Genomic DNA, 17889 nt, shown 5'->3' with positions numbered 1-17889 from the left:
GTTACGGCACACGCATGCGTCTGGATTTTCTTCGCGCGAAAACTTCAGGTAAAATGACACACTACAGTACAAAAAACACATAAAAAATGGTTCGAGAAGGTCTTAGGATGAGACTCGTTGAAAGAGAGGAAACTGATTCAAGGGAGTATCAACTGTCACATTCGTACCCCCTTTGTATGAGGTTCCTGTATAATAATGCTTCCACGAATCGCCCGACGGAAGATAGACGGTCCAATTTTTGGCCTGATACGTGAAAACGGGCGCAACCAAATAATCTGTCCCAAACATAAATTCCGTGCTAATACCCCACGTATTTGGATCATCAGGATAATTGAACCACAAGGGCCTATTGACCGGAGTCCCCGTTTGATTAACCAGGGCCATCTGCTCCATCACATACGGCCGCATTGATTCCCTCAACTGCATAATCTCAAGTATGGCATTGTAGCTGTCATTACCATACAACCACATTTCCGTCGATCGAGCGCCGTGCTGCCGAAAAAGCGGACAAAAAGCGCCGTATTGAAACCACCGCACGACGAGCTCGCGGAATTCCGGATCCGAAGGATTCCCGCCGCCGTAGCCGCCAATATCAGTCGTCCACCAAGCAATACCAGATAATTGAATATTAAGTCCGGCGGCAATGGATCTTTGCAGTGCACCAAAATCAGAGTGCGTATCGCCACTCCACACAGCGGCGCCCCATCGCTGCATGCCCGCCCACGCCGATCGAGTTAGTATAAGCGAGTCAATCTCGCCCTCTGACATCATGCCCTCATGTATCGTTTTGGAATGATAGTAGGGGAAGATCATGCCTGTCTGTTCGAACGGGCCAACGCTGTAGCGCGAGTTTTCTGGCGTACCATTGATGTTCTCCGGCTCAGCAGCATCGAGCCAAAAAATTTTTATACCGTAGTCGTAATATCCTGTTTTGAGTCGGCTCCAGACATACTGACGTGCCGCATCCTGTGTCGGATCGTAGAGATAGCAAAATCCGCGACAATTGCCGTCTGGCCAACTGATTCCCTTTCCCGTAGTCGAATCGTCGACGACGTAGTTTTTCGACTGCATCTTGTCAAAGCTTGAGCTACCGTTTGCCGTAAATGGCCACGCTGAGACCATGACGCGGAGATCGAGGTCGTACAGCTCGCGCATCATTCCCTCGACGTCGGGCCACGCTTTAGGATCAAACGACCAATCGCCCATGTGAACCCAATGGTTATAGTCAATAACAAGAATTTGAATTGGTATGTTTCGAGCGCGAAATTCGCGCGCCACGGCAAGGAGATCAGCCTGCGACGCATAGCGATTTTTACTGTGCCAATAGCCGGATGCATACCACGGCAACATAGGCGCATGACCCACAGCATCAACGTAGTTATTTAGAACATCGCTCGCCGCTGTAGATGCATTTCCCGTCGCCGTACGAGTCGTCACGAAATAGTCGATTTGAATAGCGGATTGTGCTGACCAAGTGACGGCATCGTCTTGAAATGAGACGCTTCCGAAATTAGGCATGTTCCACAGAAGTCCATACTGAATTGATCCTTTTGTTGCTCCCAGTATAAAAGGCAGGCATATCTCGCCACCGTGGCTTTTTCCGTATTCAATGCAGTCTTCCATGTTGAATGACTGGCCTTTGTAGTTGAGCAAACCCGTTTTCTGATGCTCCCCGAAGCCAAATATCATTTCCTCTGACGTTGATGCGAAACCTTCTGACGTCAAAGACGGGGAATTGACCGGAACGTCGACGTAGGTCCACAGTTGGCGAATATCTGACGCATTACACGGCATCATTGTCAACTGGTTGCCGTCTTGAAACGGTCCATTTGGGCCCACAGCTACAGCCAAACAACGACGATTTTGACCGCCGGAATTTTGTATTGTACCATCCGTATTATACATCCACTTTTGGGCGGCGTTTCCTTCACTGGCACACGAATCAGTCTCAATAGATGATTCATTAGCAACTGTCAAACATTTTCCTCCCAAAGTCACTCTAATATGTTGGGAATTTTCAGAGTCCGGTCGCGTCCACAATTGATTTTGCCCGTTCTCAGTCGGATGGCAGTCACTAATAGCTACATTGGCATGCTCGCCTGTATTCCAGTTTGTCAAGTCGAGACAGCAGTGCGTCGACGAGCAGCTCGTCTCTGCCTCCTTTGCAGCCAAAATTACTATTGTTACCGTATTGTTATTGCCGTTGCCGTTGGGGAAATCTCGTGAGCTCTCCTTCAAGATAATTTCATTATCATTGACTCTCGTGAAAGTGATGAGACCGGTGTCTTCGGCGACTGTAGCTTGAATGTTGCCATTTTTTATTTGATTTGGTGCTGATAGACCAAATCTCGTGGAGTCGAATGACGGTGGAGAGGGAGCGAGCGCGCCAGGCAAATCGTCGCGGATTTGAGACTCGTTTACGGCGATGCGAACGCGCAGCGAATCGCGGCCCCACGGATCGATTCGAACTGTATGATTTGTCTGCAAAAGCAGATAGTTTGGCTGAGCCACTGCAAAGCAAAGCGAGGCGAGGCAAAACACAGCAAACAGCATATCCGTCGCGTCGCTATGTACAAATCACACGTGATCATGTAAACAGAGAAATGATCTAGCGCACGGTAGACTTATCGAACGAAACGTCATGTCAGCCGTCGCAGCCGTCGAGAGCGAATATTATAAGACAACGATCGGCGAAACGCTGTTTGAGATCCCCAAACGCTACGAAAACCTGAAATCGATCGGAAGCGGGGCCCAGGGCGTCGTCGTTTCGGCGCTCGACACGAAAACGGGCACGCGAGTCGCAATCAAAAAAATGTCGAAACCATTTCAGAACGTGACGCACGCCAAGCGAGCCTATCGCGAAATCGTCCTAATGAAATCGTTCAATCACAAGAACATCGTGGGCCTCCTAAATCTTTTCACGCCCGATCACGATCTCTCGCAATTCTCCGATATCTATATCGTCATGGAGCTAATGGACGCCAATCTATCGCGCGTCGTTCACATCGATCTCGATCACGAACGCCTCTCGTTTCTCCTCTATCAAATGCTCTGCGGTATCAAACACATGCACGCCGCTGATATTATACATCGCGATTTGAAACCGAGCAATATCGTCGTCAAGGAAGACTGCAGTTTGAAGATTCTCGATTTCGGCTTAGCGCGCGCTGCCGATGGGGGGTTCATGATGACGCCCTATGTTGTTACGCGATACTATCGCGCTCCCGAAGTTATTCTCGGTATGGGTTACAAATCGAATGTCGATGTTTGGGCTATCGGGTGCATATTCGCCGAACTCGTTCGCGGTCAAATTCTCTTTCCCGGATCAGATCATATTGATCAATGGACGAAAGTTGTCGATCTTCTCGGCACTCCGCCGCCTATTTTCATGCAACGGCTTCTTCCTAACGTGCGCGCCTACGTGGAGTCTTTGCCTCATAAGCGTGGCTACACGTTTGCGCAGCTCTTTCCTGACGATCTATTTCCGTGTAGTTTACCTGACGATCGAGAGAAGACGACGAATGCGCGGGATTTGCTCGCGCGTATGCTCGTCGTTGATCCTGATAAGAGAATTAGTGTCGACGAGTGTCTGCGTCATCCTTATATTTTCCAATGGTATGATCAGTCTGAGGTTGAAGCTCCGCCTCCCATGCGCTATGATCATACTGTTGAGGAGACTGATCATACTGTTGATGAGTGGAAGGCTCTTCTTTTCAGACAGGTGATCAATTATAGGGAAGGTGCTGCAAAGTGAATGGATGGTCCGTTAGTTTTTCTTTTTCTTTTCAAGAATGTCTGTTTTTTTGTCTGTATGTATGCGGCGGATTCTTTTCTGCTTTTCCTGATGATCTTGCAATGAATTTTACCTCATATGTTACACACGTTGGCGTGGCTTGACGCATGCGTCAGTTTTGGGGACTCTAAACGCCCACGATCCGGAAGATTTTTGTGATGGCGTTGTACGTTCTGTTTCTGGTTTTTGCTTTGCAGTTGCTGAAGCCCGTGTCCTGCACCTGCTCAGGCTACTCGGGCTACTCGGAAGACAAGTACACTGTCACCAACGGCTGGTCCTCTGCACCGTTCTCTGGCAGAAAAAAAGGCGGAGAAAAAGGCGTCGCGTGGTCCGAATCCATTGCAGGAAAAGATTTGGAATCAAGACGTCTTACTTCCGGAATAAAGAAAACTATTTGGCACGTGGCTTCAGAAAAAGACGTCGATCCATATATTATTGTCGCCATTGCAAGTCGAGAGTCCAATTTTGGATCGCCTGGGACCTTGAAAAATGGATGGGGTGATAATGGAAATGGATATGGATGGATGCAAGTTGACAAGAACGTTAAGAACCGTATTGTTGATACGACTGGTCCGAGCAGCAAGAATCACTTTCTTCAAGCTGTAGGAATTCTTGTCACGTCTATCAAAGGAGTGAAGAACAACCACAAAGATTGGGAGCGTGAGTACCAAATCAAGGGTGGAATTGCTGGGTATAATTTTGGATCATCTAACGTGTGGACAAAGGATGGAATTGATAGGAGAACCGCTGGCCATGACTACTCCAGTGACGTACTAGCAAGAGCTCACTTCTTTCGAAAAGAGCGCGTCTTTTGACTCTTATTGCTGTTGCTGGACCACTGATATCTTCTTCGCTGTTTCTTTAGTTATTGTAGAACGCTGAAAAGAAATTTTTCTTCTGTACCTCCTTTGCCACTAATTGGTGCGACTCGGCGGCGCCATCAAACGCTTTGGCACGCGACCTGTTCCAGGAAAAGGGATGCGTACGCATTCCCACGACGTCATCAATGCGTGATCCAACCAACTCGAATAAACTCACTGCCGTCAATTTCGGCCTGTCGGATGGACAAAAGATATCATACCATTGATACGACTGGTGGTCCAAGCAGCAAGGATCACTTTCTTCAAGCCACAGGAATTCTCGTCAGGTCTATCGATACAGTGAGCAACAAGCATTCCGATTGGGAGTCCGAGTACAAAATCAAGGGTGGAATAGCTGGTTATAATTTTGGACCCGCTAAGGTGTGGACAAAGGCCGGAATTGACAAGGGAACCACTGGTGATGACTACTCCAGTGATGTGTTGACTAGGGCCAAGTTCTTTCAAGAAAAGCGTGTCTTTTGACTCTCGTTAGTATTTCTAGACCGCTACCATAATTCTCTTCGCTGCAATGAATTTTACCTTATACGGTATAATACACGTGGTTGGCAGGGCGTGGTTGGCGTGGCTCGACGCATGCTCAGTTTTGGGGACTTTGGAAGTTGACACCGCCCCTTTTTATTCAGTTTGATTCCTCCGACACTAATGGCGTCACACGTTTTGTTTCTGGTTTTTGCTTTGCAACTGCTGAAGCCGGCGTCCTGCATCTGCTCAGGCTACTCAGAAGAAAAGTACAAGGTCACCAACGGCTGGTCTTCTGCACCTGCAGATGGTCGAAAGAACGGTGGTGTCAAGGCGTCTGAATCAGCAGCAGAAAGCGATTCAGGACGCCTTACTGATAAAATAAAGAAAACTATTGGGCAAGTTACTTCAGAGAAAGGCGTTGATCCGTATATTATTCTTGGCATCGCAAGTCGAGAGTCCAACTTTGGATCGACCTTGAAACCGGATGGATATGGGAAATATGATAACGGCAACGGATACGGATGGATGCAAGTTGACAAAAGGCATCATATCGTCGATACGAGTAGTGGTCCAAGCAGCAAGAATCACTATCTTCAAGCCACAGATATTCTTGTCGACTCTATCCGTGTGGTGAGTAACAAGCATTCCGATTGGGAGCGTGAGTACCAAATCAAGGGTGGAATTGCTGGTTATAATTTCGGACCTTCTAACGTGTGGACAAAGGAGGGAATTGACAAGGGAACCACTGGCGATGACTACTCTAGTGATGTATTGACTAGGGCCAAGTTCTTTCGAGAAAAGCGTATCTTTGATTGACTCTCATTAGTATCGCTGAACCACTGACCATTCACTTCTCTGCTTCTTTAGTTATCATAGAATTTTTGCAGTGACCTCCTTTGCCACTAATTAGTACCTTCCCCGACTCGGCGGCGCCATCACACGCTTTGGCACGCGACCTGTTCCAGGAAAAGGGATGCGTACGCATTCCCGCGACGTCATCAATGCGTGATCCAACGAACTCGAATAAGCTCACTGCCGTCAATTTCGGCCTGTCGGCGGAAGAGGAAGGACGCGACGGCAGCAGAAATAGAAATGAAGTCCTTGACAGTCGTTCTGTGCCTCCTGATTTATTTAGCGGGTAAGCATCGTAGCACGTAAGCCTAGACGCGACCGGCGTCCACCTATAGACCCCCAGATCGTCTAAAATGATAGTGTATTCGTATCGCGGACGCTAAGTCTATTGTGAGAATCTACGCGGCTCTCATGCATTGTCGGTGGCCGGATGCTCCCAGTTTATTGCGTGGCTGTGTGAGAGTGTGGGCGAAGAAGGGGCGACAGTAGACGAGTCCTTTCGATATCTATTGGGCGTCAATCATTGTCTTCAGGCGTAAGCGGCGGCGTCAACGACACGTCTCTCGATACCACGCCAGCCGCGACCAAGTTGCTGGCGTGGACAGAGTGGACTCCGTGCACGTCTCCGTGCCGTCAGATTCGTGCTCGAATATGCGTAGCAGTGGCAGGCGAAGGACAGGCTACCAGTATACCTTCATGCCAGCGCGTAGAAGAGCGCAACTGTACTTGTCCGACGCCGAAGAGTAAAGGTACACTGTCGAATTTCGCGTGGTTCGCGTGGGTCCTTCGGGGGGGCGTACGCCATTTCCCTCGAGGCATGCGAAGCCCCGCTGACGAACGAGTTTGCCTTGTTTGTCTTTGCGGTTCGGCGCGTGGCGCAGCGAAGCAGTTTTCGATAGTCGTCGCTCTTCGGTGCGCGCAGGGGGGCCACGTTTCGATCTATTATTTGTAGACTCGAAAGAGGGAACGCCAACGACGCCGACGACAACCAGAAACGAGTCTGTTTCTCCTTCTCTTTCTACGTGGGGACCGTGGTCGATATGTTCGACGACGTGCGGCGGTGGGAGAAGGAAGAGAAACCGAATCAACGGAACCGAGTGGGAAGAAGAGTCTTGTTCCGACTCGCCCACATGCGAAAGTACGGTGACGAATTTTTCAAGCCCTTTACGAATCGTATTCCGCACGAATGCGACGGTACCGCCCCGGTTGGAGGTAGACGTCGCAGACACGAATAGGCTTCTTTTGTACTGTGCGCATCACTTGGGAGTGACTAAGTCACTCGTCTGGCAACGTGACGACGGTCGTCGTCTTGTGGATCATAGAGCCAAATTCCCTGTGCTGTCTCGACGACTAAGAATTCATCCTCTGACAATGGCCGATGAGGGTGTCTATCGATGCCGTCATATGAACGGAAGTGCCGTTGTCGAGGAGTCCGTCATCACATTAGTTCTACGAAGTAAGGGGCATTAGACTAACGACGACGATCTGGCCGCTTCATGATCGCATTATTCAGATTCTTCAGCAAAGCCTACCATACGGACTAATACGCCAAGTACACGTCTATTGGCGACGACGGCGGCGACGACGACGACGAAACGAACAACGACAGCAGTACGAAGGTCACCTACGACACCTGCGGCATCTACGACACCTACGGTATCTACGACACCTACGGCACCTAGGACTGCAACCACAGAACGAATTTCAACTAGTTCCAGTCCCACTATTAGTACGTCATCTGCAGCTGCTGAAGTGTCTTCGGCGGCGACGGATGCCATTAGGGAAGCTACGACGACGTCGTTTTCTAAGACTCCTATCATCATCGTTCCAAGTCTGTCTTGTCTGATCATTGTTTCTTGTCTCATTTCTTATCTAGGTCTGCACAATTTGCCATCTGGGGAATCGTCTGGATTCGAAGATTTTGCGTCGTCAGGAGTTGATCCCAGCGAATCGGGTTGGATTCTCCCCGTTGCCGTCACTCTGGGAAGCGCCCTCTTAGTCTGCATCATAATCGTATCGGTGCGCTTATATGTGGTGCGGAAAAAGCCAGTAAAGTAGGTTCCCTCCACCTCATCTACGTGCATGCATTTTTGCATTGTTTATCTAGGTCATCCGAGGACAACCCGTACCGCCGCGCCGAACCGAATGACAATTTCGATTCGCTGCCGTCGTCTCCTTCCAAATCAAAATTGGCCTATCGATTGAAACTTAAAGTAGAAGGCGGCACACCCGCAGTGGCGACGTCTCCGGCTGCTCCCGAAGGAGGAGTTGTCGTCTATGGAAGTCTTGGAGTTCGAAACAGTGCGTTGACTCCAGGCGGAGACAAGGCGATGCGACCGCAGAGCTACGTGGACACGTTTGGACACGTACGGGAAGAAAGTCCGCCGCCGCCGCCGCCGTCTCCGCCGCCACCGTCGCCGCCGACGGGGGAAAAACGCGTGAGTCCCGAGGGACACTGCGACGACGACGGGAAAGAGAACGAGGAGGGAAAGGATAAAGAAGAGAATAACGCTGTTGTCGACGTCAGTTTCGTCGATGCTGAACGCCAGCCAGAAGAAAAGCAAAGTCCTCAAAAAGAGGTACTTATTTTATCATTCTTTGAAGAGAAGGGGTCATTTTTTTATTTGTTTCTGTAGGACGAGATCCCGAGCAGAGTTGCTAGCGTTTATGCCGATTTGGACGTCAGCGCTTTGCAGCTCGGTCTCCCGCGTCCCGTCCCAGCAGAAACAACCGACTACGCGGAAATATCGTTCGTGACCGCCAAAAAGAAAAATCCCCCAAAAGAGGAAACCGAATAAGTGAAAAAACACTTTGTAATAAATGCAGTACAGTACTGAGTAGTTACTTATGGGATATCGTGTTACGCAGGCGCAACGTGACGTAGAGCCCCGCGTGCAACCGTGTTGTTGTAGCGCTGAGAACGCTACGTCGCTGGGGGTGCCTCTCGCAGCGTCGCAACAAAAACAGAGTCGTATGTCGTCGCGAACACGCCCTATCGGAAGCGCAACGGCGTCCCGCAGCGCTCCCCTGCAAGCCGAAGCGCTCGCCGAAGCGAAACGCGAAGCGTCGATCTATTTCCGAAAGTTCGACAAATACGATCTCATCGAGAGCTCGTGTCGTCGATCGACGCACCATTTACTGAGCTGCGCCGACTCGTCGACTCTCCTCGTCGACGCGAAGACGGGAACGGGGCCGCCGCCGGACGGCGCCTCGATTTTGCTCATTCCGCACGATCCCCAATCGTCGGCGACGATTCATCTCACCGAATTGCGCCAAATCATACGCGAACTCGTCATCGGCGTGTACGTTTTTAACGAAACGCCGCTCCTTCGCTTCGAACGGCACCACGATGCAAACGCCGCCGCCGGTGCCGTCAACTGCATTCTTCCGCCCGCCTACGTCGACACGCGCGTCGGTCAGACGCTAATTTCCGTGCTGGCGGCGGCGAATTTCGTTTCGTACGGCGTCGCCTTCGCCGACGAGCGACGACGACGATTCGCCGAAAATTGGCGCGATTTGCTCGCACCCGGCGCCGGCGAAGCGAACGTCGAAATTCTACGAAATGCCGGACTTATCGATTTGGCCGACGAGGATGACGTCGACGGCGACGACGGCACCGCGTGGACGGCAATGAACGAACCGTTTCGCATCCGCGAAGACGTCGACGGCACATGCGATTTGAATTCGTCGGAAATCGACATCGTCGTCGAAGCGACGGAAGTCGTTCAATGCGGAAATATTTTTAATATCAACTCGCAGTGGACGGCGACGACTCAAAGTCACGCGACGGAAAAAATCGTCGACGTGGAATGTTATCTTCAAGCGCAACGCGACTTCTTGCGTCGGCACTTTGCCGCCGCTCCGGCACCCGACATTCGTCACCTATTGAGTTTACTCCGTTTCATAGCAACGGCGACGCAATATTTCGTCTCGCTTAAATCCCAATGTCGCATACCGATCGTCGATTTATCGCGAACGTTTTGCGCGCCGGAGTCTCTGAAAACCGAGCGCGAATTGCCGCCGTTTTGCGCCGTTCGACGACCGCGTGCGAGTCCATTCGCGTGTCTCGATCGTCGTCAACTCGTTCCGCTTCGCGGAAGCGTCGTCTTTTTTCCGCGCGTTCTCGCCGCGTCGCGTCCGTCGCGGAATTTCGTCGCCGCCGCCGATTATTTGGTTAAGACGGCGTTGGAATGCGACGACGCGGAGTCGTTTGGGACGTCGTTGACGCCGCTCGGCGACGAGCAATTTTATCTTTTGCATGTTCCGCTTGAGAATTATTACGCCACGTCGCCCAAAGTGCCGCGTTGGATTCACGCCGTTTATTCGGAATTTGCCGTTCAGACGGCGGCGGCTTCCGTGGGATCGGCGGGAGAGAATCGCGTTCAGGACGCGTTGCGTCGACGATTAGGATCGAAACAATTAGCGAAAATGAAGTCGGCGAACGTCGCTCTCGTCGTGTCGGCTCAACGAGGAATAGTCTCCGTTTTTCAGGTAAAAAACAAAAAATATATTATATTTATATAAGTTTTTGTTTTTAGACGTCGGCTAAACGAAGTACTCATACTCGCTTATCGAAACCCTACGACGAAACGGGCGTCGCGCTCGTTCATCAAGCGGCCCAATGCGATCAGCCAGCAATCATTCATTGGCTCGCTCAACACGGCTGCGATTTAAACGTTCGCTGCCACGACAGCGCCGGCGGAGCGACGGCACTTCACGTCGCTTCGAAATGCGGATCGCTCGAAAGCGTTTGCTGTCTCGTCGCCAACGGCGCCGACGTTGGCGCGTACGACGCGCGCGGTTGGCTCGCTATTCACCACGCCGCCTATCGCAATCACGTCCACATCCTCGATCGTCTCGTCGCCGCGCAAGCGACTCTCGTCGACGCGACGACGAACGACGACGTCGTATCGACGCCTCTTTTACTCGCCGCTTCGAGCGGCGCTCTCGACGCCGTCAAACGACTCGTTGATCTTCGTGCCGACACGACGATACGCGATCGACGAGAAAAAAGCGTCGTTCACGCCGCCACCATAGAATTACACGTCAACGTTCTCCTTTATATTATTAATCTTGAAACGTTGCCGTCGTCGACGTCATTGCCCGTTTGGTCGCTCTTTGTTGACATGCTCAAGTCGCCCGTCGATTCGGGTGAGCCGGAACGAGCGACACGGTGTCTCAATCCCATTAGCAAAGCCCATGGATCATACGTGTCAAACATCGTCAAAGCGGGAACAATAAGCGCTCTATATAATCTTCTAACGACGTGCGACGACGTTCGAATTCAAAGTCGCGTCGCGCTCGTTCTCCAAAACATCTCCGGCGACAAGTCGGCTCGCGAAACGATCATCTCCCTAGGAGTCGTTGGAAAATTAGTTTCCATGCTCGCTTCGCCGTCGCGCGACGTTCAAGCGCACGTGGCGAACGTCGTAGCCGACGTGAGTTGTGTCGAAGGGAGCGGCGTCGCCGAAAAAGGCGCCGTCGAACGGCTCATTCCCTTGCTCTCGTCCGACGACGTTCGCGTGCGAATTAACGCCGTCGGCGCGCTGCGCGTCGTCGTCGTCGGCGTCGACGCGCAGAACGCCGTTTTGAAGCACGACGGAGTTCGACCGCTCGTCGCTCTCCTGTCGTCCGATTTGGAACGACTTCAAATGCTCGCCGCCGGCACGGTTCGCGTTGTCGCCGCGCGAAACGCTTCGAATCAAGAAGCGTTTGTGCGCGACGAAGCGCTTCCCGTTCTCATTCGTCTTCTTCGAAGTCGAAATTTGAGAGTTCAAATCGAAGCGGCGGGCGCGATCGAAGCGGTGACGGACGGCAACGTCGCCAGTCAGCAAGCGGTCGTCGCGCTTCGCGGCGTTCTCCCGCTCAAACGAATGCTGAAATTTAAAAACGCCGACATGAAAGTCGGCGGGGCTTGCGCTCTCTGGGCCGTCGCCGGGGACGCGATCGGAAGCCAACGCGACATCGCCGCTCACATCGGAATCGATATGCTAACCCAGTTATTAGCGTTGGGGAACGATCGATTGAACGTTATCAGCGCTCAGGCGTTGTACGCGCTCGCCAGCGGTCCGTCGGCGCATCGGAACGAAATAGCGAAGAAGGACGGCGTCGCCGCGCTCGTGCGACTTCTTCAGCCGCGCGAAAAGTCCTCGGTTGAGATACTTCTTGCTGTTATGCGAGCGCTAGCGGCTCTCTGCGTTGGCCCGGCGCACACGCCTCACGTCGCCAATCAGAACATGGTCGCCGAAAAACGAGGTCTCGAAATGCTTTCGCATTTACTTTCCCATCATCCCGATCCTCTTATCAACGCCAAAGCCGGCTGGGTGCTCTCGTGCGCGTGCCTTTGCAACGGGCCCGTTCAGAAAACCGTCGTACTGCTAACCGATTTCAATTTCGCTCGTCTCGTAACTTTACTCGAATCCGATCAACTCGAAGTGAGTCTCCACGCCGGTATGGCTCTCTCGACGTTCGCTTATAATAGTCCGCTTCATCAGCAAGCAATCACGTCGATTGGCGGCGTAGATTATTACATTTTTCGACCTTTCTTGTCGTCGACGAGAGACGATCAGCGAGCGCACGCCGCTTTTCAGACGATCGTTCTCGCCAAAGTTCTCAAAGGTTCCGGCGATATTTCAATCACCGTCGAAGGCCTTGAAATTCTCGTCGATTTGCTAAAATCGTCCGACGACAGTTCGAAGATTTTGTCGGCGGAACTGATCGCCAGTCTCGCTCACACTCGACCCGGAATTCCCGACGCGATTGTCGTCGCCGGTGCCGTGCCGCTCCTGCTCGCGAATCTCTCGTGCGACGTGAGTGCCGTGTCGGCGAGCGCCGCTATCGCTCTCGGATACTTGACGTTCAATGGAACGGCGGCTCGACGTCTCATCAAGGCCTTTCGCGACGAACCTCGTCTGTATGATCGCTTTCGGCGATTCACCCACGACGGACGAGTGTCCGACGATTTTGTTGAACGATGGCGAGTTGCCAAGCGAATAGGGCTACCATCACTCAGGTAATTAATACGTTAAAATAATTAATTTATTAATTTTTTATTATTAGTCTTCAGTCGAAAGGTGGACCTCCTATTATACGCGACTTTAGGCCCATTTCGGGTCGATGTAAGTGGGTCCCATGGCGAATTTCCTCGTGATTTTTTTGTTCTAGTGTCGGCGCCTTTGCCAAGGCAGCACGACGTCGAAGCGATGAATCCGTTTCGCGTTCGAATGGTCACCTCCGCCTTTCCCGCTCCGAAGTCGACTCGTGGAAAACGTCGACGACAACGAGCGATTTCTGTGCCAATCTCCGCTGCCGCTGGAATGGATCTGACGAAAACGAGGTCAACTGCCACCGCTTCGGCCGTCAGTGCCGTTTCACGATCATCGTCATCGACTATACTTAAACAGACGAGCTTCGCTAGGGGAGAAATAGCCTGAGAGATAACCTAACATCATCATCATCATTATTAATTAAAGGCCAGACAAAAGGATATACATATGTATGCGTGCAGATTTACTGTCTCAGCACCATGATGTTCAGCTGGTTATTTTCACATTAGGGAAGGCTGCTTGTAAGGGACGAGCGCGAGTGTGTAGTCGGTGGCGGCGACGGCGGAATGCTTTCATAGCAATCTTTTTGTTCTGTCAACAATCTCTTCTGTTCTGTCAGCAATCTCTTCTGTGTCCTGGCGTTGTCTATAGTGATGCAGAGTCGGAAACAGCTCACGCATAGCCTAATGATGTCAAAGACCAAACCCAAAGGCATTTGCAACAACCTCTCCACTTACAACAGTACTTTCAACACGTGATTGTTGTCTAGCGTGCTCCCCAAATTAATAACGGGAAGGAGTCTAAAGTTTGTGCACTCCGTCTTACTAGCGTATCCAGGATGCATCAAATTGAAACGACAACACATTTTATATTACTAATATTAAAAATAGTTATGATTTCCCTCAGAAACTCTGTCCCAGATGATGTCCTCGCGCCGATCGAACCCTATTTCTCTTGCGAAGCCTCCTTTAGATCGATCTGAAGACGGAATCGCGGGCCTCCATTTCGGTTACGTATGAGCGCTCTAAGAATTGGATCTGGCTTGGACATAGGGCAAATACGTAACGTTCAAATCGGTACATTTTATTTCCACACACGTACAGCGATTTTACACTCATGCAGTATATACTATACACTAAAAAATTCTAAATCTATCACGTCCAATATCTTTCCTTTCCTCCTTCTGTCTTCGTCGTTCGTCGATCTTCGTCGCGCGATCGACCTAAAAAAGAAATCCTATTAGTCACTGTCAAATCATCGTTTTACGTACCTTTTGGTTTGCGTCCGTATTAGCGTTATCCAGGCTACACCGCGTGGAGGTTCGGACGCTTCGTAGCCCAGGGAAGTCTTCGCAAAGCGATGACCCCCTTCCAAAAAGTTTCGGGCGAGTTGCGGGTCCTCGGCCAATCCATTCAGTACCCACCTGGATGAGGATCGGCCCCTAATACCGAAACCCCGGTGCGCTGGTACCAAAGCCTTCGGTATGTCTTCCTGAGAAGAACCGGGCCTTGTGGATTGGAGAGAGGCTGACCGCTGTTTGTAGGAGTCGACAATGAAGACAGTGCAATGGAGGAATCGAAGGCTCCTGGGCTGGATCATCGTCGGTCTAATCGCGTCGTTCGGGTGAGAAAAGTGCCGGCAACCAGACCATAGTTGAACACCCCCTCCAAGCCGTAACCACTCAGCCTAGCGCGGTTCGTGCTTGTTGACGACAATAAGACCTCGAATAATCCGTCTGCCCAGTGCGTAAACCGAGGCCGAAGCCCCCCATCGCCCTGCCTACAGGCTCCGGCACGGAATTAACCGTGGGCCACGCTGAGATCCAACTATCCTCACTTGCCTTCTGCCAAAGCCCCCGAGCCAGTCCTCTCAAGGATGAGACGCGGCGAACCGCGACGCACCCACCCTCAGCCGCAACTGAAGGAAGATCTGTGTGCGCTTCGCTTTTGAACAGCGTAGCCCCACCCAGCGCGCTCATTGGTCGGCTGGGGTCACGCGGGGCTCACCTAGCGCTCTCATTGGTCCGAGAAATGCAGGTGCTAATTTTGACGCGTTTCACTGTCGGCAGCAAAGTCAGCAGTTTATTTTTGGCAAGGAAGTGATGTAAGCTTGTGACGCCATATCATGGCGAAGTTCAAGATGGCGATCGAAGAATGCCTCGTGGATCATGCATCGACCGCCTCGTCTTCACGGTTTCGTCTTACGCTCTCGGAGTACGTGTAAATACGTGGGTAGGATCGATGGTCACGTTAACGCGCTCTAGAAAAAAGCGCTACACTTTCCGCCTTGTTCCGCGATATCTGTGCCGCCGTGCGGGTCGTTCTCTCTCAGAAAGACGAAGAAATCAACCTTCAATCGATCGTAGTCGAAGAAGCGAAGCCGCAGAGAACGAATCGTCGACAGAGAATCGTAGGGGCCCCTCTTCGGAGACGCCTGTCGTACGAAACGTGCTCCAAGAAGCTGTCATTACAAGAGACATTATCTGAGAGTAAGAAAGCAGTGCGATGTTGCATCTAGCCAAGCTGCATAGCAATTTCTACATCGACAAAAATATTAGGTTAGTCTGAAATTCGTTGTTTTCTTTGGTGTTCAAATTCGTATCCAGGATACATCAATTGTGCTTCTGAAAATTGACACGACAACGCATTTCATATTTTAATTAGTAAGACAGGAAAAAAAAGAAAACTAGCATGCATAGAAAGATGTCTCATTTCTATTTTCCATGCACTGATCAACTGTTCCATTGAAACTCACCAACGAAGCGTTACAATAACGCCATGTGTCGCACGTCCGCGGATTTTCTACGATGGATAAAATTGACATGACAGTGCCGATGATCATGACAATGAATCCAAAAATCAGAAGCAGCAAAGCCCAAATTTTCTTCTTGCTTACAATTTTTCCTTCAGCAAGTTTCAGATAGCAGGCAGCTGGTAGTATGAATGCCAAGGGCGTTGCAGCCAAAACGCCCTGAATTAGACCAGGTCAACATATGGAATAAATTCGTTAAATAATCACGTTTAATTCCAGAACGAAGCCGAGATTGTCTGTCGTTTCTCCAACGCCCAGGGCACCAAAGGATATCAAGCACGTGACGACAACGTGCCACAAGAGCGTCTCGTTTGCCTTTCCTTTAAAAAACGTCAAGTAGAGATTCTCAATGACCTAAAGAGGGAGGGGATACAGTGCTACTATTTTTAGTGGAGCTTCTCTACTTCTCTTGCAACGAAACATTCAATAGGGAACGTTAGCATGATCGTCACCGTATAGATGAACCGAGCTGCATTTATGACTTCATCATCCGGACAATAATTGATCAATAAATCACCTAAAAGTCAACGTCAAAATTTAATAAGTCCTATGTGTAGATCAACCTTGGGTATTGCCCTTGAAAGTGAGATAGCCACCAACGCCAAGAAGTACAACGGTGAGCCACGAAATGAAGACTGACGTGTGAGTGACGCGAGTAAATTTGTGCAGTGAGACATAGTGCAGTGAGTCGAATATGAGAAAAGTGTTGTGATGGCAAACGTAAGTCGTTGCCATAATCCCTATAGCCTAGATAAATAAGATGACATAAAATAAGCTATTAAACTATATATAGATAAGATTCTCTTTCCTGTGCTACGCCTTTATTAGCAAAGGAATAGGTATCGCACGTGACAGGAACGTCGGGACTTTAATAACAAAAATTTTAATTAGGAAATTTTTTCTGGTGGTGCTGTTGACTCACCCCAATGAAAAAAATCGAACCCAAATAACGATAAGAATAAAAACGACGCAAACCAAAGAAACGAGAGACACCTGTACGGGGAATAAATTTTAAGGTGATCCCACTTACACTCTGCCTTACTTTTCCTAAATTCGATATATTTCTGTATAAGGATAACGGCAGCATGACTACAATAACAACTAAAAATTTGATGAAGTGAGGCTCCGTTAATACAGTGCCCCTCACTAGAGAACAATATCGGATCTATTGAACGCGTGAACGAAGCGGAAATTACGTTGGGGAATGAGCTCCAAAACTTTGGGTATGTTGTCTCCAACGATAACTACGTATCCACTCATAGCTAGTGTAGAGTAGGAAGATTGTTTTCTCTATGAAGAGGAGCGACTAGTTAACTGACCGAGAAAGGGAAAGAGGAACTGGATTGCGGACAGATAATAGAAGCCAACTTTGCCAAACGTCTTCCTCATCAAATCCTAGAGGAAGACGAGGGGGGGAAAGTGACGTTGCAGCTGGACCCCTGCGCACCTGATACGTGTCCATTCCGGCAATTTTGCCACTTTTGACGAGAAGAAGAATAGAATAGTCTGCAAACATAAACGATAACTCTGCCCCATCCTCCCCCCCCCCCCCCCCCCCCTCGATAATGATAACCTACCAGTTACAATACCAACTAGAGTAAGCAATAGAACCCCGAGTATGAAACCAGCTTCGTGTAGAGCAAAGGGGATGCCTGAATACCTTTTTTTAATATATATCCCATTTTTTCTCTTCTTGCCTATGATTCCAGCACCGATGATTGAGTTGATGAAATTGAAGACGGCCTTGCTCTCGTTGCCCATCAATTGGGATCGCGTATAATGCGGCGGTCCTTCGTTTTCCTTATCGAGGAGGCCTCGATCTACGTAGTTTGTCAATTAGAGGTTTCGTTCGTTTTTTATGCTCTCCTACCTTCGGTATCGTCGTCTGTCAGTGACAGCGACATTTTCACCTGAGAAATTGTCGCCGCGATTCATAGTCTTTCTTTCTATTCATCTACCTGATCTTCTCCGGTTTCGTAGTGTACGATGCCCTTGTCATTCTTGTCCATGGTCTCACTCTGTTTACAGTGCAGTTTTAGCGCAC

General features: G+C 50.2%; 7 protein-coding genes and 2 long non-coding RNA genes across 10 annotated transcripts; 6 read left to right on the top strand and 3 right to left on the bottom strand.

Moving 5' to 3' along the window:
• Positions 1 to 22: 22 nt before the first annotated feature.
• On the bottom strand, positions 23 to 2569 carry LOC136194756 (uncharacterized). The gene has a single exon (XM_065983985.1). The coding sequence runs from the start codon at positions 2551 to 2553 to the stop codon at positions 103 to 105; it is 2451 nt and encodes an 816-aa protein (XP_065840057.1). The 5' UTR covers positions 2554 to 2569; the 3' UTR covers positions 23 to 102.
• Positions 2570 to 2602: 33 nt separating this feature from the next.
• LOC136194762 (mitogen-activated protein kinase 9-like) lies at positions 2603 to 3877 on the top strand. Its single transcript, XM_065983992.1, has one exon. It carries the CDS (start codon positions 2642 to 2644, stop codon positions 3752 to 3754), a length of 1113 nt encoding a protein of 370 aa, XP_065840064.1. The 5' UTR covers positions 2603 to 2641; the 3' UTR covers positions 3755 to 3877.
• A 74-nt stretch (positions 3878 to 3951) lies between these two features.
• Positions 3952 to 4608, top strand: LOC136194825 (lysozyme g-like). The gene has a single exon (XM_065984077.1). The coding sequence runs from the start codon at positions 3952 to 3954 to the stop codon at positions 4606 to 4608; it is 657 nt and encodes a 218-aa protein (XP_065840149.1).
• A 708-nt stretch (positions 4609 to 5316) lies between these two features.
• On the top strand, positions 5317 to 5952 carry LOC136194824 (lysozyme g-like). The gene has a single exon (XM_065984076.1). The coding sequence runs from the start codon at positions 5317 to 5319 to the stop codon at positions 5950 to 5952; it is 636 nt and encodes a 211-aa protein (XP_065840148.1).
• A 162-nt stretch (positions 5953 to 6114) lies between these two features.
• Positions 6115 to 8851, top strand: LOC136194758 (uncharacterized). Its single transcript, XM_065983987.1, has 7 exons — positions 6115 to 6274; positions 6522 to 6737; positions 6941 to 7444; positions 7502 to 7819; positions 7865 to 8042; positions 8096 to 8567; positions 8625 to 8851. Exons 1-7 carry the CDS (start codon positions 6229 to 6231, stop codon positions 8784 to 8786), a joined length of 1896 nt encoding a protein of 631 aa, XP_065840059.1. The 5' UTR covers positions 6115 to 6228; the 3' UTR covers positions 8787 to 8851.
• Positions 8836 to 13472, top strand: LOC136194755 (ankyrin and armadillo repeat-containing protein-like). Its single transcript, XM_065983984.1, has 4 exons — positions 8836 to 10479; positions 10527 to 13000; positions 13048 to 13106; positions 13153 to 13472. The coding sequence occupies exons 1-4, from the start codon at positions 8836 to 8838 to the stop codon at positions 13419 to 13421; spliced, it is 4446 nt and encodes a 1481-aa protein (XP_065840056.1). The 3' UTR covers positions 13422 to 13472.
• Positions 13473 to 14096: 624 nt separating this feature from the next.
• On the bottom strand, positions 14097 to 14342 carry LOC136194768 (uncharacterized). The gene is made up of 2 exons (XR_010671710.1): positions 14305 to 14342; positions 14097 to 14256 (listed from the first exon to the last, which is right to left on the bottom strand). It is a non-coding gene; the product is annotated as an uncharacterized lncRNA (long non-coding RNA).
• Positions 14343 to 15157: 815 nt separating this feature from the next.
• On the top strand, positions 15158 to 17362 carry LOC136195038 (uncharacterized). The gene is made up of 10 exons (XR_010671765.1): positions 15158 to 15247; positions 15298 to 15591; positions 15640 to 16018; positions 16065 to 16181; positions 16236 to 16461; positions 16515 to 16565; positions 16639 to 16684; positions 16737 to 16861; positions 16919 to 17068; positions 17117 to 17362. It is a non-coding gene; the product is annotated as an uncharacterized lncRNA (long non-coding RNA).
• On the bottom strand, positions 15677 to 17885 carry LOC136195036 (putative sodium-coupled neutral amino acid transporter 11). 2 transcript variants are annotated; one of them, XM_065984305.1, is made up of 14 exons: positions 17804 to 17885; positions 17716 to 17755; positions 17543 to 17665; positions 17423 to 17497; positions 17293 to 17351; positions 17165 to 17240; positions 17042 to 17107; positions 16888 to 16991; positions 16768 to 16838; positions 16656 to 16711; positions 16409 to 16594; positions 16250 to 16362; positions 16053 to 16199; positions 15677 to 16004 (listed from the first exon to the last, which is right to left on the bottom strand). In XM_065984305.1, the coding sequence occupies exons 1-14, from the start codon at positions 17852 to 17854 to the stop codon at positions 15720 to 15722; spliced, it is 1452 nt and encodes a 483-aa protein (XP_065840377.1). In that variant the 5' UTR covers positions 17855 to 17885; the 3' UTR covers positions 15677 to 15719. The 2 variants fall into 2 exon arrangements, with proteins under 2 accessions (XP_065840377.1, XP_065840376.1); XM_065984304.1 differs by having other exon boundaries at positions 17423 to 17665.
• Positions 17886 to 17889: the final 4 nt, after the last annotated feature.

The sequence above is a fragment of the Oscarella lobularis genome, chromosome 13 (genome assembly GCF_947507565.1).
Source record: "Oscarella lobularis chromosome 13, ooOscLobu1.1, whole genome shotgun sequence".
Classification (NCBI taxonomy): Eukaryota; Metazoa; Porifera; class Homoscleromorpha; order Homosclerophorida; family Oscarellidae; genus Oscarella; species Oscarella lobularis.
Note: the sequence above shows the minus strand (reverse complement) of the source record. Positions and strands in the feature narration are given on the sequence as shown.